The sequence below is a fragment of the Cibotium barometz genome, chromosome 64 (genome assembly GCF_041138505.1).
Source record: "Cibotium barometz isolate CiBa-2024 chromosome 64, ASM4113850v1, whole genome shotgun sequence".
Classification (NCBI taxonomy): domain Eukaryota; kingdom Viridiplantae; phylum Streptophyta; class Polypodiopsida; order Cyatheales; family Cibotiaceae; genus Cibotium; species Cibotium barometz.
In genome coordinates, this window is record NC_141109.1 from 9,214,473 (window position 1) to 9,240,000 (window position 25,528).

The window sequence follows — 25,528 nt, forward strand, 5'->3', positions numbered from 1 at the left end:
AGGTTACTAGGGTTAGGTATATGTTGGCAAAGATACGTAGAGATAATCATAGAGCTTTAAGATATTAATGTTGGATTTCAGCAAATGGAGCTTCAAAATGATAACAACCGCTCCAAAGCTGTAGTGGCTATGGATGACTCTTCCAGTGAAGAAGTAGCTTTGTCTACGCCGCCTGAGTTGATGAATGTTTGAGCTGCAAAACACCTTGCTCGGTCAAGGTCTCCATCTGGACAAACAAGCTCTAAACATCTACAAACTATTGCGGATACATGTGACCGCACTGAGAAAAATTCAGTTGCTTGCAAGGAGTACTTAGATGCCCTTTGGGATGAGATTTGTGGAAGTGGAAGCCAAAGGGGAGATACGTTAAGAGATGAGTTGACTCATCATCTCCATCGCGTCCATGACAGTAGTGGTTACATGGAGGTAAACCAACTAGACATGATTTCTTGCATGGAGAACATGCATGTTGAAATTGGGGAATGTCTACGAGGATGTAATGGGCAATGTAAAGAGCACGTAGATTCTCTAAAAGATCAAGTGTGTACATTAGGCGTGAAGGTATTGAGTATAAAGATATATGTTAATCGACTCAATGTAATTATAAAAAAGATATGCCGTGTTTTAGAAACCAGGGTAGTTGCCTAGAGATTTTGTGAGAGGAATGATGTTTTTTGATCGAGGGTCAAATTGTGTTCCAACTTTTAGATTTGGCTCTTAATTTTGGCGATATATATGAAATTTCTATTTTCTCAAATTTAATACTTCTCTCTTCTATTTTGTCTTCACGCTCTTATTTTCCATCTCTCAACATGTTTCAACTATGCCTTCCTCTCTCTCTCTCTCTCTCTCTCTCTCTCTCTCTCTCTCTCTCTCTCTCGCTATTTTATATATATATATATATATGTATATATATCACTATCTATCTATGTCATTGTCTCTCTCTATGTCTATCTCAACTATTATGTTGTTGTTTAAAGTTAAGAAAAATAGTATTCGTTATTTTGTGTTTCGAAGGAGAATGAAGATGGCTAGGACCTGTACAACTAAGCTCGTCAGCTCGAATTTTGGATGCAACACGCATGACTCACCCATAAATGGTTATAGACAAGGACTTGCATTCGAAAACAAAACGTTGCTAATTTTATGGATTACTTTAACATAGCTAGAATTGAAACATTTGGAAGGGTTAAAAATGAGGAGCCTAGAGAACCCCATGGCAGAATCCACTTGGAGTCAAGTAACAGAACAATTCTCAATGCTACTCGAATTTTTGCAAGACTACTGGCGTTGATGACAATGGGTATCCAACTTACATGCGACGAGACGATGGTAGTTTCATCCTCCAGGTAAAGGATCATAGGGTGGATAGTCGATGGGTTGTTCCATATAACCCTTTTCTCTCTTGAGGTACAAAGCCCATATTAACATAGAAGTATGCTCTACCATTACATCTATAAAGTATTTGTATAAGTATGTATACAAAGGACATGATAGAGCTACTATAGAGTTGCAAGATAGAAATGGGGTTATTGATGAGGTTAGTCTATCTGGATGAGGTTATTGATGAGGTTAGTCCATATAACCCTTTTCTCTCTTGAGGTACAAAGCCCATATTAACATAGAAGTATGCTCTACCATTACATCTATAAAGTATTTGTATAAGTATGTATACAAAGGACATGATAGAGCTACTATAGAGTTGCAAGACAGAAATGGGGTTATTGATGAGGTTAGTCTATCTAGATGCATGGTACGTTTCTACGTCTGAGGCATGCTGGCACATATATCAATATGATTTGCACGATGAAAAGCCCGATATACAAAGGTTACATGTTCATCTCCCAATGCACAATAATGTGCTTTTCAATGACCAGGATGACTTGCGTGATGTGATTAGTTGTGTGACAGAAACCAAAGAACATCTCTCATCGAATGGTTCAAAGCCAATCAATTGTACGACGCGGATGCAAATAGCTTACTATATGTTGATTTCCCTTGCAAGTGAGTGTAGAATTCGGATTTTGCTCATGGACTAAAAGGAAAAGGGAAAATATGATCAGACGTATGTATAATGTTAGTCCGAGAGTGAAGGTGAGCAATATTACTAATGGATGCTACTCACACTGTGCAAAGGGTCTAAATCTTTTGAGGATTTGCAAACAGTGAATGGACATTTGTATCCATGTTTTAAGGATGCATGTGAAGCGAGAGGGATGCTGGAGAGTGATGAGGAGTGGTATATGTATCTCCATGAAGCTGCAATTCAAAATACAAGATTCCAGCTGCGTCAATTGTTTGTCATTATAATGGTTTTTTGTAAGCCTATATACCCTGGGTAGCTTTGGGATAAATTCTCTGCCGAACTTTCAGAAGATTTTTTCCATTCATTGCAACAGAGAGGGTGTGTTGATGTTGGTGTTTGTCATTCTATAGCAAAGAATCAGGCTTTATTGCACATGCAAGATCTCTTACACCAGTATGAAAAGCGGTTAGCTTATTTTGAAGGGTTGCCTATTCCAGATAGATCAAGTGTTGCCATTGTCAATGGTTTGCTGATGGAAGAGATGATGTTTGATTCTGTTCAGCAGGCTGATTTGTTTATTTCTATGGAAAGGAGTCTTAATAGTTGTCAATCAAGAACATTTGATACTATCCTTAGAGTTGTTTCTTTGAACCAGGGTGGTGTTTTTTCCTTGAAGGACCAAGTGGATCAGGCAAAACCTATCTTTACAATTCCTTGAAGGACCAAGTGGATCAGGCAAAACCTATCTTTACAATTCCTTGCTATCTTGATTGCATGGAGAGAAACACGTTGCCTTGGCATGTGCATCATCTGGAATAGCTGCATTGTTACTCTCAAACTATCGTACAGCTCACTCATGTTTCAAAATCCCATTGATACTCCATGCTTCTAGCACATGTGGAATCAAAGCTAATAGCCCATTAGCCGAGGTGTTGAAGCTTGCAAGGTTAATCATTTGGGAGGATGAGGCTCCACAGATGCATAGGTACGCATATGAAGCACTGGAGAGGACATTGAAAGACATTATGCAAAGTGATACAATTTTTGGTGGAAAAGTTATTCTATTTGGTGGTGACTTCAGGCAAATCTTACCGGTTGTGCCAAAGGGATCGCGCGAGTATATTGTTGATGCAACGTTATGCCAGTCACATATTTGGAGATATGTGAGTGTTTTAAAGCGCACACAAAACATTCGGGTTTGACTGAGTGCTTATAATGGTATAGAACATGAATTTGTCAAATGGACATTACAAATTGGAGATGGTACTATAGGTCAGCCAAACAATGAAGGTAGAGTGGTAATTCCACCCCACGAATGTTGATCCATGGCAAATTTGTTTTGAGTTTGGTAGAATGGGTATATAAAGATCTTCAGAGAGTAGAGGATTATGCATGCTTCTTCAAAGACCGTGCTATTCTTGTACCACGAAATTTAGAGGTTGATGAGATCAATGAACTAGCCTTGAGTTCGTTGCCCGATCTTGAAAGAGAATACCTCAATGCATATTTTGTTGTTTCTTGCGAGAATGATGCAATACTGTATCCAATTGAGTACTTGAACAGTTTGAACTTAGGTGGTGGTTACCCTCCTCACACTGCTTACTTCTAAAGATTAATGCCCCTATCATTATGCTCCATAATTTGGACCCTCGACACGGGGACTTTGTAATGGTACGAGATTGATATGCAAGTAATTTAACTCAAAGGTGATAGAAGCAGAAATCATTACAGGTACAAACATTGGAGACAGAGTCTTTATTCCGAGGATAACATTTATGCCTACTATGCTTCAATTGCCTTTTAACATGAGCAGGAGGCAATTTCCTATTAGGTTAGCTTTTGGTATGTCAATAAATAAGTCCCAAAAGGACAAACATTAAGTGTATTGGGACTTTATCTGGCCACACAAGTATTCACACATGGATAACTGTACGTTGCTATGTCACATGTTAGATCATCCGATGTAGTGAAAGTGTGCGTAAATCATATTGTGGAATATGAAAGCGGCACAAAAGGGCGACGCTGCAGCGTGGACGTGGTGGCCCAAAGAAAGCGGCGCATGCAATGCAGACGTGGACGTGGAGGCAGAGAAAAAAATTGAACACGTGGAGGGCAAGGCAAGCCGCATAAGATATAGTAGAGAAGTAGAGATGTAAATGTATACATTTTGATCAATACTTTTTCCCAAATTTTTGGTGTTATTAAGTCCCAAATTTTTGGTGTTATTAAGGCTATTAATTCAATAAAATTGGGAGAAGGCATGCGTGACGGGAGCTAGCTTATATAAAATTCAACGAGAAGAAAAGCTTATATAAACTTCAACGAGAAGAAAAGCTTATATTCTTACTTACTTAGAAAGGAGAGAAGAAAAGCTTACATAAACTCGGCATATAACAACGTGCAAATGCAAAGGCTGGTTCTGGGTTAGTTGATGCTTTAGCTGAAATTCTGCTCTCTTGAAGCTTTAGCAGTACGTAGTGGGCACATGCATCAGCATTACAATAATATCAGTTATCCAAAAAAGATATAATCAGTGCAATCATTACTATTGTCATCATTCTGCTAGTAGTAGCAGCAGCACAAGAAGCTCCATTTCTAACCATCATTAGTGGATAATCTGGTTGGATTAGTGGAGGTTTATTGGGCCAAACATGTTTTCTGCTCTCAAGAAGGCTTTTCACCACGCTGAAACTGGTGATAAAGATGATCTTTTGAGTTTTCATGGTAAAGTCCTCCTGAGGAAGAAGGGCATCCTTGACTTCAGTGACCAGGTTGCTCATGTTGGAGACCAGCTTAGTGAGCTCGTGGGAGACAAAGTCACTTTCCAGCTTGTGAGTGCCCACAGCTTATCAGGTACCATTTAAACAAATGAATGTTGATTTACCATTTAAAAGGAAGGTTTATCATTTAGGATGGCTTAAGTGCACTTGTTAATTCACATTGATTAACCTTCATTAGAGACAACATACTAAGCAGGTGTCAATCTTTCCCTAAACTGCCCTTGTTGGAGATAATCATGATCTTTGTGAGACAGGAAATGTAGTAGCTTCTATTTATGAAGGCTAAAAAACTTTGTATATGTTTGGGAACAGCATCTCATGGGGCTGGTATTGTGAGCAAGAAGGTGGAGCTGCAAAACTGGCATTCAAAACCAGACACGGTAGCAGCTGATCAAGGGTCATCTTATGCCATAACCTTCCCCATTGAGAAGAGTTTTGGCAAGCCGGGTGCCCTTCTAGTCACCAACAACCATCACTACGAGTTCTACCTCGACTCAGTCACCCTTAGCATACCAGAGGACCATAGCCAGCACATCCATTTCCCCTGCAACTCATGGATCTACAATGCTGACGACTACGGTGGCCCCCGGATCTTTTTCACCAACCAGGTGCACACTTTGAAAGCTCTTTGTTTATGCACAATTCTATGCCATATAATAGTCAAAATGCAGGCTGGGCTTTGGAGGTTGCTTACCAAGTGTCTTGTGCACACAACAGGTCTGTCTCCCAAGTCAAACACCCTTAGGAGTCAAAGCTCTGAGAGATGCAGAGCTCAAACAGCTACAAGGAGATGGGACTGGAGAGAGAAAGAAGGTGGATAGAATATATGACTACGATGTGTACAATGACCTCGGGACTCCAGACAAAGGGAAGGAGCATGCCAGGCCTATTCTGGGGGGTTCTCAAGAATATCCTTACCCAAGAAGATGTCGCACCGGACGTGATCGCACTGATGCAGGTATGCCATACATATTTCTTTCTGTATATAGAACCTGCACCTAGATGTAGAGAAGGGTTAGTATTGAATGAAGTAAGGATGCGGTAGCTCTACTTCTAGGGGTTCACAAGAGGTAGGTGTGGCACAGCACATAATAATCTAATGTTGTAAGGATGGCATAACACATGATCTAATGATGTGAGGAAGTGGTAGCTATACCTCCAGGGGCTTGCATGAGGCAGGGATGACATAGCACTCATAATCTAAGTTATTGCCCTCCTCTAATGCCTTGACAGATCCAGCATCGGAGAAACCGGCCTCACTCTTTGACCTTATATATGTTCCTAGAGATGAGATTTTTGATCACACAAAGACATCAGATTTCTTGGCCTCTTCCATCAAGGCCATAACACACCTCCTTTTACCGGCAGTTAAGGACCACTTCAGCGGCAGGCAGCAGTTCAACTCCTTGGAAGAGATAAATGATCTTTATGTGAAAGGGTTAGACTTATCCTCGTCTTTCTCGATGCTTTCAAGTGAGGATGAGCAAAGGGATGATGTGAAGTCTGGCTTTGAGCTGATTTGGGAGCTGACAAGTGATAAAGACACGGGGGATACTAGCCTGCTCAAGTTTCCTCTTCCACAAGTCATTCAGAGTATGTTACTCATTGGTGGATTATGAGTTTGTATTTCTTGTATGTAATGTCCAAGCAACTCCTGCGAAAGCAGGCACTAATGCACTCGTATATGCGTACATTGGTTGTGCAGCAAGCAAAGATGCATGGAGTACCGATGAGGAGTTTGCTCGCCAGACGCTCGGTGGCATGCATCCCATCGTTATCGAGAGATTGAAGGTAAACATGCCAAAAATCTGTCCCTCCTTATGGTTGAGCAAGGAGTTCATTTTTATAGGTCTTCTTACAAGTTTGCTCATGAAGTGTTGGTATGTGGTTCTTGTTGCAGGTCTTCCCTCCTGTTAGCAAGCTTGATCCTCGAGTATATGGTCCCCAGACTTCCTCCATTTCAGCTCACCACATTGAGCCCTACTTGGAGGGCATGAGTGCTCAAGAGGTCTCTCTCTCTCTCTCTCTCTCTCTCTCTCTCTCTCACACACACACACACACACACACACACACACACACACACACACACGAAAAGGTGGATAGTATATGTTTCAAGAAAATCATGGATCTGCATTGATGAAAAGGTGGATAGTATATGTTTCAAGAAAATCATGGATCTGCATTGAAGTATGTTTCAAGAAAATCATGAATGTGTATTGGAAGTATCTCGGTGTAGGGGGGAAAATAATGGGCTGCATTTAATACAAATCTTGACTGATCCAGGCTAGTTAAAGCACAAACCATTGGTGTACTTGGATCTGTCTCTGTTCTTGAGCATGTTCTTGCACTTTTGGATCAGGCTGTGGAGCAGAAAAAACTGTACATTTTGGACTACCATGATGCTTTCTTGCCTTACATTGAGAGGATCAATGCCTTGGAGGATCACAAGGCCTATGCATCTCGCACCATCTTCTTCCTTACGAAGGAGGGAACTTTGATGCCAGTTGCAATTGAGCTGAGCTTGCCTTCCACAAGTGGGAGGGTTGATAGAGTATTTGTTCCTCCAGTTGATGGCAAAGAGGAGCAGAAGTGGCTATGGAGGCTGGCCAAAACTCATGCAATTCTCAATGATACACCAGTGCATCAGCTTGTCAGCCATTTGTAAGAATGAAATCTACGGTGTGATGAAAATATTTCTTTAGTCCTAGTCAACAGTCCATGTATGTATGTATGTACGTGTGCATCCTAGCCTGCTAATGATTATATGTATGTTTGTGGTATGTGTGTGACAGTCTGAGAACCCATGCATCTATAGAGCCTATTATCATTGCCTCTCATAGGCAACTCAGTGCCATGCATCCCCTGTTTGTGCTCCTCCTTCCCCACTTTAAAAACACCATGAACATCAACACCATAGCTCGAAAGATTCTCCTCAACGCAGGCGGTGGCAGCTTGATCATGGGCGGGTTTATCGAGCGCGTATTCACAGCAGGAAAGTATGCACTGGAGCTATCCTCTGTGCTGTACAAAGACTGGCGCTTTGATGAACAGGGGTTGCCATCTGATTTGATCAAAAGGTGATTTCGCAAGGTGTGATGAGTGCTTTGCTTTTGCTTTTACTTTTATTTACATCTTTATCTTGCAACAGAGCGATGGCTGAGAGTGACCCAGAAGCGAAGCACGGGCTACGGCTAGTAATAGAGGACTACCCATACGCCGTGGATGGCTTGGAGGTGTGGGCAACCATAGAGTCATGGGTGAAAGAGTATGTAAACATCTACTACAAGAAGGATGAGGATGTAAACCATGATGCCGAGCTACAGAAGTGGTGGCAAGAGGTGAAAGAAGATGGCCATGGTGATAAGAAGGATGAACCTTGGTGGCCTGCCATGCATAGCATTGACAACTTAACCTCAATACTAACCACAATCATATGGCTGGCTTCTGCCCACCATGCTGCAATCAATTTTGGTCAGTATCCTTATGCCGGCTACATGCCGTACCGCCCCACGATGGGGCGCCGCCTCATACCCCTTCCACATACCCCGGAGTATGCTGCTTTTCTTGACAACCCGGAGGCTTTTCTCCTTGCATCTGTAGCATCCCCTTTCCAAACCACCATTGGCCTTGCTATCATCGAGGTCCTCTCGACACATGCCTCGAATGAGGAGTATCTGTCCCAAAGATCGACGCCTCACTGGACCGACAACTCGGAGGTCATGCATGCCTTCAAGAGGTTCCAAGAGAAGCTTGTTGAGGTGGAGCAAGGCATCATTGAGAGGAATGGGAATCCATCCCTCACGAATAGATATGGGGAGGTTCAAGTGCCGTACACTCTCCTCTTCCCAAGCTCTAAAGAAGGCATCACAAGCAGAGGCATACCCAACAGTATATCTATATGATCAAAACATGACACATCATATAAGAAACCTTACCTATAAGAAGACTTGATTGGAAAGGCTCAGGCAGATGTTTTTGGGTATTTGTTCATTTAAAGGCTCTTGCATCTGATATATGTACACTCAATTCCTAATCAAATAAATTTACCAAGATCTTCTACATTAGTATTCAAAACATGACAATGTGCAACAATACACCACAAATGGAATGCATGGCCATAACTTTTACGGCGAAGACGATGGCCCAAATTTGGTTGACTATTCAACTATGGAAATGTTGATGCAACCAACTTGTTGATCGCAAGGCTATGGCAATACATTAATTACACTCTCTTGGATGCACAAATTAATAGATCTTCTACATGTGCTTGTGGGGCAATTCCAAAATTGGTACTCATATGGGTGGAACATTTTTGAGCAAAAAAATAGGTGATTTCAATATCATAGATCTAGAATACTTGATGTTATATTTCCTATTGTATTAATTTCTAATTGGGTAAGTTTATTGCATGTATTAGCTAATTTTGGATGTTTCAACATCCGTGGATCATCAAAGAGGCATACTACAAGATTGTCAGAGGGGGAGAAACTCTTGCAACGTTATGAGAGTGATCCATCTTCACTATAGATTATAAAGACTTGCCAAGGACGAAAGCTAAGCCTAGATGACATGACATTGTTATCCAAGGTTAGAAGTGCATCTATTCCAAATCAATGGTACCATGGGAGCATGGAATCTAATTATTGTGATTGTCATGATTGGACAGGTGATTGCAAACACATTTATGGCATACGATTAATAATCAAGAATCACTTCCCTCATTTCCAGGTGATCCTCCCAATTGTTGACAATGTGCGTGCCCTTAGCAAATCTTAGCCCATGGTAGAGGAGGTCATGCCTCGGGGAGTCGCTCATAAATATGTAAGTGTAGTACGTGGGTTCAACAGAAGGGATTTTTAAAATCCTCTTTTAACACATTTTTTTACATACAGAAGGGTACATTTAAAGGAAGTATTCACAGGTTGAATAAAAAAAGGGTGTGTTTTATTCATGAAAAATTCATAGATAAGGGATTTTTAAACTAGGCCTTGAACGCATGTATACAGAGGGTTTACATATAGTAAACCCCCTGAGGGTCATGCAAATCCCTAACAATGAAGTGGAGATAAATGATCCATGTATAAATGAAGAGATACACACCTATATTGAAGAAATCAAGAACCTGATTTTCACAATTGAGGAAAAGTTTGAAGAGAAAGACTCTAATGAAAAGAAGCCTTGCTAAATCAACTCAAAATCTCTAAGGAGAGCCTTTCCATCTCTGTTACTCCAAAAGAGATCGAGAAGCCAACAAGAGGAAGCATTTGACAAATCTAAGCTGCAAGAAAGGGATATTAAGCCGGTTGACCTCTAGAGGGCTGAGAGCTCCCATCCACTCCAATATTAAGCCAGTTGACCTCAAATAGGCTGAGAGCTCCCATCTACCCCACCCAACCACGCCAATCTTCCACATGGCTCACCTAATTTTGGACCCCTCCTCTTTTAATACTCTATTGGCCCTTTTCATGTGCCTAGCCACTATTATCAGTGCCCGGTCACCCTCAAGTCCATTATCGGTCATATTGGCACCCCTAAACCCCGCCCGTGCCTTGTCCGGATGGTTGAGCTCTCTAGGCTTCCATAATTACTTAAGAGGAGTTTTTGTCCTCGAAAATAAAATTTGGGAACCTTTGTCTTAGTGTGCTTACCTTTTCCCAAGTAGAACCTTCTTCTGGTCTATCCTTCCACTTGACTAAACACTCTTGTCGTATAGAGTATCAAGTCCTTTTCTCTTGGAAATCCAAGACTTTTTCTAGTTTGTGTGGTAAGGATGGGGGTTCGATAAGTTCTACTAGGATCTCTTGACTGATGAGATTATCGTCATCTCCCAATTTCTCTTTCAGTCTACTGACGTGAAAAACTGGATGAACTTTAGAGCTTTCTGGCAAAGCTAACTTATAAGCAACACTATCTACTTTTTTAAGTATTGTGAATGGACTTGGAGATAGCTTTGGACTTCTCCCCATTTTCAAAGATTCGGAGTGTTTGGGAAACTTTAAAAACACTTTGTAACCATCTTCAAAGATGATCTATCTACGATCTTTGTCTGCATAATGTTTAGCGTGGTCCTATGCTCTCTTAACATTATCTTTCGTGATTTTTGTCATCTCCTAGTAGAGATCTTGAAGAAAATCTTTAACCTTTTGTATCTTTTCTTTCTCGAGTCCAACGGCCACTCGGGCTCGCGGTTGAAAACTATACATCAACATGAATGGGCTAAATCCCGTTGTTGAATGTTTGGCACTATTATAAGCGAATTCCAATATGGGTAAATATTCTTCCCAATTGGTTTGCTTTTTCTTACATATGCTCTTAGCATGTCTTCCAAGACTTGGTTGACTCTCTCGGTTTGACCATCGCTTTGTGGATGATCAGTCGTACTCATACTTAGCATGGTGTTCAATCTCTTGAACACAACATGCCAAAAATGACTATTAAACTTTATATCTCTATTACTAACTATATCGGCAGGTAACCCATATAGTTGATAGATATTCTCAATGAGCAGTCATGCTAACTTAGGCGTACTCACACTGTCGTTTTTTGTCGGAATAAACCGACACATTTTTGTCAACCTATCCCACGACTACCCAAACCAAATTGTGGCCTCTGTTTGTTTTAGGTATCTAATTATAAAGTCCATTGAGATACTCAGCTACTTGCCATTTGGGATCTATAGTGGACTTAGTAAACCACCTACTTTTAGGCATTCTGCTTTATTGACCTGGCACTTTTGGCATTTTAAGACATAGTCCTGGACGCCCTTACTTAACCCAGACCAATAAAATTGTCTCTTAACTAGTGCATATGTCTTCCGTATTCTAGGATGACCAGCACTCGGATTATCATGACATTCATATAAAATACGTCACCTAATGTCTGAGTCCGAAGGTATACATACTGTACCTTTGTAAAGTAAGTCACCGTTATCGATGGAAGAATTCTTCCAACAATTTCTTTCATCACTCGTAAGTGACGTCTCCTTGAGACATCTCTCGAGACTTACCGCTAGTGGAAGTGTCTGTCTCGTTAACGAGGCTATCTTTATTTATCGTTAAGGGATCCCTCTTCTCTATGACACTCCACACGTGGGCATAATGTGGATCATCAATGCACTTCCCCTTAAGTGATTCCAAAAAATCACTCTTAATTTGAGTAAATCTCAACTCGTTAACCATGGGCATGCGACTCAGTGAATCAGCTACCACATTGTAACATCATTTTCTATATCTAAGCTAAAAGTCGAACTCTTGGAGCAACTCTGACCATTGAGCTTTGTGTCCTTTCAACTTTCTTTGACTAGATAGCCATTTGATGCTCTCATGATCAAACACTATCTTGAATCTGGCACCATATAAATAATGCCTCCACTTCTTTAAGGCATGATTTATAGCATATAACTCCCTTTCATAAGTTGAATAATTTTGTTGAGCTTTGTCCAACTTTTTACTTTCAAATGCAATAGGTTTTCCCCCCTTGTAAGAGGACTGCACCTACTGCATTATTACTTGCATCCGTCTATACCACAAAGGGTTGATTCGGAGATCGACCACTTTAAGAATAGCATCCCTAGCTATAGCTACCTTAAGTTTTTCAAAACTTCTTTGCTAGGAATCCCCCCAAACAAAGGTATTTTCCTTTCTGTTAAGCTGATTCGTCATAGGAATAGCTATCTTAGCATAATCTCGAACATATTTTATATAGAATCTAGACAAACCAAGAAAAATTTACAATTCTTCTAAGTTTGTGGGATGTGGGCATTTCAATTTGGCTTCAACTTTCCCTAGATCCATATGAATGCCATCTTTTAAGATTATGTGTCCCAAGTATTGGATTTCTTTTATGAAGAATTCACATTTGCTCTCTTTTGGCATAAAGTGAATGCTTCCTGAGTAATTCAAATACTTGCCGTAAAGTGTTAGAGATGTTCTTTCTTTGTGCGACTATAGATCAGGATATCATCTAGGAAAACCATGACAGATTTTTCTAAATAATGTTTCAAGACACTATCCATTAGTGTCATGAATGTGACTGGAGAATTAGTTCAAAAAGCAGTCTTTTGGACATCTGCTTCCCGAATTATCACTTGATGATATCCAGGTCGTAAATCAATTTTCATAAAGTACTTTGCATCTTGGAGTTAATCAAACAACTCATCTATTTGTGGCAAAGGGTACTTATTCTTAATCGTGACTATATTCAAACCACGGTAGTCTATGCATAGTCTCATAGACCTATCTTTTTTCTTCACCAAATAGAATCGGTGAAGCCTAAGACGAAGTACTTGGTCGAATGAATTCTCCTTTAAGACATTTTGTTAATTGTCTTGTGCTTCCTTAAAACTAACTTAGCCGATAAGGAGGCTTACTTATTGGCTTTGAGCCAGGTACTACGTCGATCAAGTGCTCACAGGTGGTAATCTGTCTGGTAATTCATTTGGAAACACATTTTTAAATTGTTGTAACAATTGCTTTAAGGATTCATTAACCTTTTTATTTTGTTAACATGATTTGCTTGGAAAGAAGTCAGGTAAACACTTTGCTCACTTAAACCACTTATGTTTTCACATGCAAAAAAAATAAAAAACATCATCAAGAATCATGTAACACAATAGGATATCTTCTACTTCATTAGCTTTTACAAGTTGATTGAGTTCCATAGAGCATATGAGAGGTGAGGAGGGTACACCATGTTCACCTTGCAAACCCACTTTCTTACCATCTACTTCAAACTAAATTCTAGGCAAATATGGACCAATGTTTTATAACCACTCTCGACCTAAAATAACATCAGCTCGAGTGATATGCATAACCTGAAAATCCAAATGCATCTCATGACCTTGAATGACCAATGGGATATCACGAACTACTGTATCGCATACATCTTTATCATAATTGTTAATCAAAGAAACCACATACTTATGGTCACTCAAACTTTCTGACAACTTTACTTTCTTGACTAAAGTATAGTTCAAGAAATTGTGCGTGGCACTATCATCAATCATAACTCGTACCTTGTGATAATGTGACCATACATTGTGACCCTTAACGTGACCATACATTCGAACCAACTCACGTGGTCCAAACATAGGCACCCACATCGATGACGTGACATAACACTCATGTGAATAGAATCAACAGGATAAACTTGAACCTCTTCAAATTTACAAGAAGTCTCCAGAGGGAGAACCTGAATCATGTGCACTTGCTTTTCTTTACTTTGATCACCTTGATTCTTCTCATTCTCTTTAAGTTTAGGACATTGTAGTTTGCTATGAGCTTTTTCCACGCAGTGAAAACATAAATTTTCTTTTTTAGCTTTTTCAAAATCCTTCTGCTTCAGAAATCTATATGGTCCCTTAGGCTTCTTAGATTGGTTGTTCTTTTGGTTAGGTCCCTTCCTCTTATTTTGGCCTTGATGCTTGGAACCCTCGGACACATTAGGTGTTTGTTGTGCAGTCGGCACACGCTTTTTCTTTTCGATGGTGTCGTCAAAATCTAGGCAAACTTAATTGCTTCTTCTAAAGTTTTTAGCTCAGGTGGTCGTGCACACAAGTACACAAAGCCTATATACAAAAGCAAGAATCGATTTGACCTCATAAATGCATGTAGCCCATATGAGTCGTAATAATAATGGGTAGCTACCAATCCATGATGCTATATAATAATCTATGTCACCTCCTGGATCAAATGAAAAACTGCAAAGACGGACTCCCAAGCTAAAAAGCATAATTCCTCCTGGATAAAAAATGTGGTGTAGCCATGCATCCTCAATCATCACCCTATCTCCTGGGTCAAATGGGAATCCCAAGAGCCTCTGATACATATGCACATCTGCATGACCACATGTCCTGAAACAAAGTCCATGCTCTTATCCACAGTCCACATGATTGTGTGAATCAAATGTGAAATGCAAAGAATCCTCATCTCTGACAAAGCTACTCATGTGTCCTCCATAGGCAATACAATCCAAGTGGCATATGACACATCCAAAAGTGAATCCCCTGACTGCATAAGCCATCACAACATATCGGCATCCACAAGACCCTAAGATACACACCTTATAGATGACATCCATATGGGCATGGGTGTGATCATCCAAATACACATGCTCATTGTAAATGCAAACCCCTAGCTTACCATAAGTAACATGTGTACCAAGCATATGGAAATATCCACCATCAAGCATAGAATATGGATTGTCATAGAGGGTAACTCCATGAACAAGACTACCATCACATGCATCATTATAGGCATCCTCATCCTCATGATAAGTGGTAGTACAATGATAATCTGAAAAATTTCCATAGATATGACTCTATCTATGTCATCCTCTATGCAATGAGCATAGCACTCGTCAATGTCCCATGTACAAAAAGAGAGTCTCCATACACATCATGGAAGCAAGAAGCCATTTCCAATAGCCATGTGTAGGGCATCACTGTCATGCACACACCACTTTGATCAGTACATGTCAAATCCTCATGTGCATAACCATCACCACATGTGTAATCTGCCCATGTATCCAAAGTACAATCCTCAAGATTATCATAAACATGTTCCTCATCAACATTGGACTCCGATAAAGCATCCACACATGAAGTGGTCTCATAGATCTCACAATCATACACTTTCCACTCTGAGCTAAAAAAAGCATCATAAATAGGATTCACATACGTAGTCCATAGACCATCCCTCAATGCATCCATAGATGAATCCCAAAGCATCATAAATAGGATTCACATACGTAGTCCATAGACCATCCCTCAATGCATCCATAGATGAATCCCAAGCATCACTGTCCACACAAATCGGTGCATGTGTAACATCCACCATAGGTGGATCTAAAACATAGATATCCACACTATTAACATCACATATATCCACACCATGAGAAAATTCATGGCTATCCAATCCCTCATGAACATAGGCATCCGTAGTAGTAGATACATCGATGCAAAACAAAGTGTGTGTAGCCCCCGGCCGAACCACATCCAAGGTAACAAGAAATCACATCACAAGTAGCCTCTAACACAGATGTATCGCCCAAAGGAAAACCATCCACCTCCACAGCATATATAGATTCCATCATCTCATGCCCCCCAATAAGGATGACTCCATATCAACCCAAAGAAAAGATGAGTCACCACAAGAAACTTGGTGCCAATCCACATGTGTACGCTGCCCATAACTATCATCAATCCATGCATCACAAAGCCAAGTGTGAAGAGTCTTCGAGAAAGGTGAGATGAGAGAGATGTACACAAGGGGAGTACCACATGTGCACTCTAGGGGAGTACCACCTTGCACTCATGAGGTAGTAAAATAGAATCAAAGGTTCAATCAAGTGAAAAACCTAGTTATAGCCTTGTCCTTGTTAATAATTAATTTGAATCTAAATCTAAAAATCTCCATCTTATTGGTTAACCAATAAGATAGTTTGGCTTTGCTAAACTATAACCAATAAGACAATCTTACAGTTTAACCAATAAGATAGTTTGGCTTTGCTAAACTATAACCAATAAGATAGTTTGGCTTTGCCAAACTATAACCAATAGGACAATCTTATTGTTTATAGTTTGGCTATGCCTTAGTTCTTGCTAATAATACTAATGATTAATAAATTTGAATGTATACATTGTCATTGTCTTCTTAACTATGCCAAACTATCTTATTGTTTCCAGTTTGGTTATGCCTTAGTTTTTGTTAATAATACTAATGATTAATAAATTTGAATGTAATCATTCTCATTGTCTTCTTAATTATGCCTTGGTTCTTGGTAATTATTCAAAAAATAGTAATGATTATTTATTTTAAATTTAGACATGAAAAGTTATGTCTTGTTTATACCTTAGTTAATGATTAATTATTTTGAATTTATACATGAAAAGTTATGCCTTGGTCATTCCTTATTTATTGTTAAATATTGAACAAATTAAAATGATTAAAGGAAACACACAAGTGGATTTATATATTCCTCTTCAAAATTTGAAAATGATTCCAATTAAGTGATGACTTGTAAGAGAGCATTTTTGGTGTGCCTTTATGGTTATTTCACACTTTAACTAGGCTAAAGATACTTTTTTTTAAAAAGTCAAACATTTGGCGGCAAAAAACTATTCTAGTTTAGAAAAGAACAAAGGCAGGTACTTTATTGGGATCTCATAAGTCATGACCATCATGAATATAAACCTTGATTAAATATTATTATCTAGATGTTAAATATGCACAAGGTATAAATAACCTCATTATATATAATTCTTTAGATTTTACATACACATGCATAGAAAGGTATAAACAAATAGAAAAATAAGTAAATGTATGAATTTTTGCATGCTTTAATAGGGTTTAAATAAATACCTCTTTATCCCCCACCCCCACCCAAAAATGGAAAAACAAATCTACATACACACATGCATACATAGGTATAAATAAATGGAAATATATGCAAATGTATACATAGGTATAAATTAAAAAATCAACATACACACATGCATAATAAATAATATGTAGGTATAAATAAATGGAAATATGTGCTAAAAATGTTATTTGCACCTTCTTTTAAATAAATTAATTGAATGAAACGAGGGAACCAAATGAATGATGCGGTAAAGGGAGGATTTGATTTGCTTGTGTGTGAAGAGACGTGCATGTTTACGCTATGTCCAAGCGCTTTGCTCGTATGGCTCCATTGAAGTGTCCTCGTAGAAAAGCCAACTCTGCTCTTGCATGTGTCGTTTTGTCTATGGTTGGTACCATCACCTTGCACGACTGTTGTCACTGATGTGGCCTCCATGCCTGCAAGAGCGTTGTTGTTGTTCCTTGTAAAGCCATGCTATGTGAATCCGACTTTTATGTGGCATATTGAGAAAACTTTGAATGTGGTCTTTAAGAACCAAGCTGTGTTTTCCACGTGTTCTCCTCGCAAATCCTATGCAATATATAATAGTCTTTGTGGGTCCAACACATATGTGCTGAAATGTTGTTCTTGACCTTTTTATGATTGAAATGTGTGCTCTTACATACCCTCGAATATTTACGCTTTGTTGAACCTTGGCTTTAGCTAAGGTTTCTTCTCATATTATTTCATGGCCACGGTAGTGGACATGAAATTAATATACACACTCGACAGATATTCTTAATACTAGTGTCACAACCCATCTCTAACGGGCAGGAAGCATTTTGCATTTTCAAGGAAGCATTTTGCATGTAGTTACAGGCAAAGGAAATACACCCTTCATTTCCTTTTAGAAGCTAGGCACATCAAGTTACACACAAACACACATAAAGATGCATGCATGTATGTACATGTACGTATGTGTAATCCATTGAAACCATACACGCTACAACTGGGAGATATGTGTATATGTGTGTGCACCTATGAATGCATGTGTGCATGTCACATACACACATGTAAATATGTGTCTGTGTATGAGCACGTACCCATAATATCCATAGATATTGTTCACACTCATACATATATATATACATATATTTATGAGTTGACTTCATCATCCTCAACTTGCCAACCTTATATATAAACACATCATGATTGCCATATATATCCATATAGAAGCTCCTAAAGCACCAAACTTGGCATATAAATATATATCTAGCATTTCAAACCCATAAAATGATGACAATCTTAACACACCTGAACACGGCTTTAAAACAATCTTCGGCGAACAACTGGATTATCTCTCCTTGGTAGTCTATACCCCTCGCCTCCATCTAGCAAAATGTATGCCAGTGAAAAACATTAGCATTGAAGATATAATTCTCGTTGAAAAAAAGAAGGATAAGGATAAAGCTTACAAAACTCATTTGGTTGATCAATATTTGAGGCGAATGGCATTTGAACAGGCTTGTAAACAACAAATCAAAAAATTCTGTATTTTCCAGTGCCTATGCACCGAAAATCTAACTTATCAGGTTTTTCATAATCCACAAATATTACATGTACATGAAGTTGATTTGCAACCTTCTGCAATCTTAGATTGTAAATTACAAGGAGCCCAAATCTCTCGTCGGCGAAGTATCTCGACCATAAAAACCCAACAATAATCAGGGTTCTAAAAAATAAAGATATTCCCTATTGCAAAAAGAATGTTTCAATAAAAATATAAATTAATCAAATAAAACACAAAAGCTACATAAAAAGAAAGTTTCTATATATACCGTAAAACACCAGTGATCGCTAATAGTTTGATAATTAGAGATGATGTTGCTTGTCCTTCCCAAAATGGAGGGTCTACAATTCAGCCTCATGAATATTAAATAGATCTTGGAAAACAATAATACCTATATTATAGCAAACGTCTAAAAACATTACCTTCAATATCTTGTCCATCACCATAAACAAACAAAAATGATCTGCTTGCCACATCCATCCTAAGCAATATACCCCTGATATCAAATATGACACACTCTCTCTTTCTCTAACTCTCTCTCTCTCTATACACACACACACACACACACATATACACACACACACACACACACACACACACATATATACATAGGTGTGTGTGTGTGTGTGTGTGTGTGTGTGTGTGTGTGTGTGCTCAGTAGCTTGAACCAATCAAGGAATAATATAATGGCATTGTATATAAAAGAAATCTAAAAGTAAACAAAGACTGCACATGGCACATCTTTGCAAACATTCTCCACTCGAATGCTTACTTCATTGTACAAAGATATGTATAAATGTAGTCTCTAACATTTGCAAGCAACCATTTACATTTACATTCTCTGGCATGCCATTTGCAAAACCTCCTTGTAGACAACACTGGTTATGAAGACTTCATTTGACCTTTTGTGCCGCTTTCATATTCCACAATATGCTTTACACACACTTTCACTGCATCGGATGATTTAACACGTGACATAGCAATGTACAGTTGTCCATGTGTGAATACTTGTGTGGCCAGATAAAGTCCCAATACACTTAATGTTTGTCCTTGGGACTTATTTATTGACATACCAAAAGCTAACCTAATAGGAAATTGCCTCCTGCTCATGTTAAAAGGCAATTGAAGCATGGTAGGCATAAATGTTATCCTCGGAATAAAGACTCTGTCTCCAATGTACCTGTAATGATTTCTGCTTCTATCACCTTTGAGTTAAATTGCTTGCATATCAATCTCGTACCATTACAAAGTCCCCATCGAGGGTCCAAATTGCGGAGCAGAATGATAGGGGCATTAATCTTTAGAAGTAAGCGGTGAGGAGGGTAACCACCACCTAAGTTCAAACTGTTCAAGTACTCAATTGGATACAGTATTGCGTCATTATCGCAAGAAACAATAGAATATGCATTGAGATATTCTCTTTCAAGACCAAGCAACGAACTCAAGGCTAGTTCATTGATCTCATCAACCTCTAAATTTCGTGGTGCAAGAATAGCACGGTCTTTGAAGAAGCATGCATAATCCTCCACTCTCTGAAGATCTTTGTATACCCATTCTACCAAACTCAAAACAGAGTTGCCATGGATTAACATTTGTGGTGGAATTACCACTCTGCCTTCATTGTTTGGTTGACCTATAGTGCCATCTCCAATTTGTAATGTCCATTTAACAAATTCATGTTCTATACCATTATAAGCACTCTGTCTAACCTGCATGTTTTGGGTGAGCTTTAAAACACTCACATATCTCCAAATATGTGACCGACATAACGTTGCATCAACAATATCCTCACGTGATCCCTTTGGCACAACCGGTAAGATTTGCTTGAAGTCATCACCAAAGAGAATAACTTTTCCACCAAACACTGTATCACTTTGCATAATGTCTTTCAATTTCCCTGTCGAGTGCTTCATATGCATACTTATGCATCATTGGAGCCTGGTCCCAAATGATTAACCTTGCAAGCTTGAACACCTCAGCCAATGGGATATTAGCTTTGATTCCACATGTGCTAGAAGCATTGAGTACCAATGGGATTTTAAAATGTGAGTGAACTGTACAACCGTTTGAGAATAGCAGTACGGCTATCCCAAATGATGCACATGCCAAGGCAATGTGTTTCTCTCCACGCAATCGAGATAGCAAGGAATTCTAAAGATAGGTTTTGCCTGATCCACCTAGTCCATTAAGGAAAAAAACACCACCCTAGTTCAAAGAAACAGCTCTAAGGATAGTATCAAATGCTCTTGATTGACAACTATTAAGAATCCTTTCCATGGAAATAGACAAATCAGCCTACTGAACAGAATCAAAGATCATCTCTTCCATATCAAGCCATTGTTGATAGTGGCAACACTTGATCTATCTGGAATAGGCAACCCTTCAAAATCAGCTAACCGCTTTCCATACTGGTGTAAGAGATCTTGCATGTGCAACAAAGACCGATTCTTTGACAAACACCAACATTGACACACCCTCTCTCCTGCAATGAATGGAAAAAATTTTCTGAAAGTTCGGCAGAGAATTTGTCCCAAAGCTGCCCAGGGTATATAGGTTCACAAAAAACCATTATAATAAAAAATAATTGATGCAGCAGCTGGAATCCTGTATTCTGAATTGCAGCTTCATGGAGACACATATACCACTCCTCATCACTCTCCAGCATTCCTCTAGCTTCACATACAGCCTTAAAACATGGATACAAATGTCCATTCACTGTTCACAAATCCTCAAAACATTTACACCCTTTGTACACTGTGAGTAGCATCCGTAATAAGTAATATTGCTCACCTACACTTGGACTAACATTATACATACGTCCGATCATATTTTCCCTTTTCCTTTTAGTCCATGAGTGAAGAGCCGAATTCCACACTCACTTTTGCAAGGGAAATCAACATATAGTAAGCTATTTGCATCTGCGTACAATTGGTTGGCTTTGAACCATTCGGTGAGAGATGTTCTTTGGTTTTTGTCATAACTAATCACATCACGCAAGTCATCCTAGTCATTGAAAAGCACATTATTGTGCATTGGGAGATGATCATGTAACCTTTGTATATCAGGCTTTTCATCGTGCAAATCATATTGATATATGTGCCAGCATGCCTCTGATGCAGAAACGTACCGTGCATCCACATATTGACTAGTCTCATCAATAATCCCATTTCTGTCTTACAACTCTATAGTAGCTCTATCATGTCCTTTGTATACATACTTATAAAAATACTTTGTAGCTGTAATGGTAGAGCATACTTCTATGTTAATATGGGCTTTATACCTCAAAGAGAGAAAAGGGTTATATGGAACAACCCATCGACTATCCACCCTATGATCCTTTACCTGGATGAAACTACCATCGTCTTGTCGCATGTAGGTTGGATAGCCATTGCCATCAACACTAGTAGTCTCACAAAAAGTCCAAGGATACCAATGTTTGCAACTCCCAAGCAGTTACCATGCAAGGAGAGCACATATTCAGTTCACCACATGGTCCATGGACATTACAATGACTAATCTGTGCAACCTTGGAAACATCACCTTGTTAGGAAGTTCAGCACATACCAACATATCATAGTGAGGGATCTCGATTAGTTTACATCCACTTTCCAATATCAATATTATATGTGCATGTGGCAAACCTCTTTTTTGAAATTCAATAACAAAAACAAATCCCAATACCGTTCCAAATGTTGATTTTTTCACCAATAAGTGCATCATGTCCTTATGCTTCTCATAGAAGACCCATGCAGTCAAGTCGGGTCGATCTTGGTTGATGGAGCTTCAGTGATAACCATTCTCAAATGTGCATGTGGACTTGATAGCAACATTTCTCTCATTGAACGAAGTGCACAGGCATACATCATTGTTTGTGACCTTTCAATAATGTTATGATTTAAAGAGGGCATCCCATGAAGTCTATTCTCTAATTCATGTTATGTATCATACACATAAAGCTGAGCAAATCAAGGAGCCACATCTCGTGTTTCATCAAGTATGATAGAACCAACACGATGATAGGCGGTACCATGGATTCAAAAATTGTATACTCCTCCTTCCCTAGTGAACTGACTATCCAAGTGAGCACCAGTGAAATGAATGGCAAGGCATTATTATAAGAGCACATATTCTTTCTGTATTCCTTACTTTCATTATCATTACCACATAACAATTCCGCCAATGCAGGAGGTGGATTTTTCAATGGTAGTAAAGAGACCTTCCCACTTCCACAACAGTGTTTGCCCACATATTCTCCAAGCTTTATTGATGCCTCACACTTCCAAATTATTGCACCACAAAAATGGCACTTGTAAGAAAGGGATCCTAATGAGTGAAGAGTACAATCTCCAAAATATACCACGATAGTTTCTGGGTGCTTAACATTCCGAGGCAAAGAAGAGTGATATCTTTCACATCACCAACAAAAAACGTTATAGAATGAAAATTATCATCCATAGGTAGCTCATTCAAATCAAATGAGAAAGGGCCTCGTGCCATATCTCTATGTGTCTGAGCATTGTGATGTTCATTGATAAGTTCTTGAAGAACCGTAGCATTGAGAATTGTTCTGTTACTTGAATCCAAGTGGATTCCACCATGGGGTTCTCTAGGCTTCTCATTTTCAACCCTTCCAAATGTTTCATTTCTAGCTATGTTAAAGTAATCCATAAAATTAGCAACATTTTGTTTTTGACTGCAAGTCCTTGTCTGTGACCATTTATGAGTCATGCGTGATGCATCCAAAATTCGAAGCCGACGAACTTGGTTCGAACTCAAGTATGTACAGCTCCTAGCCATCTTCAATCTCCTTTGAAACACAAAATAACGAATACTATTTTTCTTAACTTCAAACAACAACATAATACTTGAGATAGACATAGAGAGAGACAATGACATAGATAGACAGTGAGATATATATATATATATATATATATATATATATATATATAGAGAGAGAGAGAGAGAGAGAGAGAGAGAGAGAGGAAGACATAGTTGAAAGATGTTGAGAGATAGAAAATAAGAGCGTGAGGACAAAATAGAAGAGAGAAGTATTAAATTTGAGAAAATAGAAATTATATATATATCGCCAAAATGAAGAGCCAAATCTAAAAGTTGGAACACAATTTGACCCTTGATCCAAAAACATCATTCCTCTCACAAAATCTCTAGGCAGCTACCCTGGTTTCTAAAACACGGCACATCTTTTTCATAATTGCATTGAGTCGATTAACAGATATCTTTAGACTCAATACCTACATGCCTAATGTATGCACTTGATCTTTTAGATAATCTACGTGTTCTTTACATTGCCCATTATATCCTCGTAGACATTCCCCAATTTCAACATGCATGTTCTCCATGAAAGAAATCATGTCTAGTTGGTTTGCCTCCATGCGACCACTACTGTCATGGACACGATGGAGATGATGAGTCAACTCATCTCTTAACGTATCTCCCCTTTGGCTGCCACTTCCACGAATCTCATCCCAAAGGGCGTCTAAGTACTCCTTACAAGCAACCGAATTTTTCTCAGTGCGGTCACATGTATTCGTACCTCAGGCCGGCGTAGACAAAGCTACTTCTTCATTGGAAGAATCATCCACAACCACTACAGCTTTGGAGCAGTTGTTATCATTTTGAAGCTCCATTTGCTGAAATCCAAAATTAATATCTTAAAGCTCTACAATTATCTCTACGTATCTTTGCCAACATATACCTAACCCTAGAAACCTACATGTATACCGCAACAAAAAGAAGAAAATAGTGATACATATAACTATCTATGAAAGTTTTTTTATTTTTTTGAGAGTGTTTATCAATTAATATAAGACTACTAAATGCATATATTCTTCAAGGCTACTATAGTTTGTATATTCTATATATTCTGAACAATCTCAAAGGCAGAAGTCCAAAAAATGAAAGGTATCTAACATATCAATATTATACTAATATTTGCAATCAGATTATCAACAACAAAACACTCACAAGATAGAAAGATACAAAAAAAGTATCTTGATGTACACAATCCTCTCTCTCCCTCTCTCTCGCTCTCTCTCTCTCTCTCTCTCTCTCTCTCTCTCTCTCTCTCCCCCCCTCGCTCTCGCTCTCTCTCTCTTTCTCTAGCTAATCCTCACTCTATGCATCCCTTTTTAACACAAAAATTGAGAGAGACAGTGATGACATCAAAATAACTAACCTCAGGTTGAAGAGAGAATTATACTCGAAAGCATCAACTTTGATTCAATCGTCCTTGTGCTTGCTTCTATACATTCACATACAAAGACACAAAAAAATAACAAACTTATGATCTCTCTACTTTTTTCACCCTCTCCTAACTATATTTCACACCAAATACAAAATAAAGCGCAATAATAACTATTGGTGTATTTCATGTGTATGTGTCTGTGAAAGAGAGAGAGAAAAAGACAGACATACAATCAAGCATATACAGAAGGGGAGAGAGAGAGAGAGAGAGAGATAGAGAGAGAGAGAGAGAGAGAGAGAGAGAGAGAAGACCCATCCATCAATAATCCTAAATCTTCTTACATTATCTTTACCAACTTTTTCAATGGAATGCATTTCAATATTTCCCTAAAAATGAAAGCTTTTCCTCGGAGCTCCTACATCTACTACCCACAATGTCAAAGCCATCTAATAATCCCAATGCCTCTTTGATTAAAAGGAGCTTGAGATTGTCATCTAGCCCATAAGGATCTAAGACTATATAAATTTATCGAGGATTAATATCATCCCACCCATCAAAGCCAAGAACTTCCCATTTTGGGCTACAATGATATCCAAAAAAGCCCAATT

The 25,528-nt window shown here is 38.8% G+C and overlaps 1 protein-coding gene across 1 annotated transcript; it reads left to right on the top strand.

Annotated features, from left to right (window-relative positions):
* The first annotated feature begins 4,445 nt into the window (after nucleotides 1–4,445).
* LOC147603285 (linoleate 9S-lipoxygenase-like) lies at nucleotides 4,446–8,853 on the top strand. Its single transcript, XM_086796565.1, has 9 exons — nucleotides 4,446–4,879; nucleotides 5,119–5,414; nucleotides 5,524–5,764; nucleotides 6,040–6,399; nucleotides 6,512–6,597; nucleotides 6,707–6,814; nucleotides 7,166–7,467; nucleotides 7,599–7,883; nucleotides 7,955–8,853. Exons 1-9 carry the CDS (start codon nucleotides 4,678–4,680, stop codon nucleotides 8,706–8,708), a joined length of 2,634 nt encoding a protein of 877 aa, XP_086652691.1. The 5' UTR covers nucleotides 4,446–4,677; the 3' UTR covers nucleotides 8,709–8,853.
* Nucleotides 8,854–25,528: the final 16,675 nt, after the last annotated feature.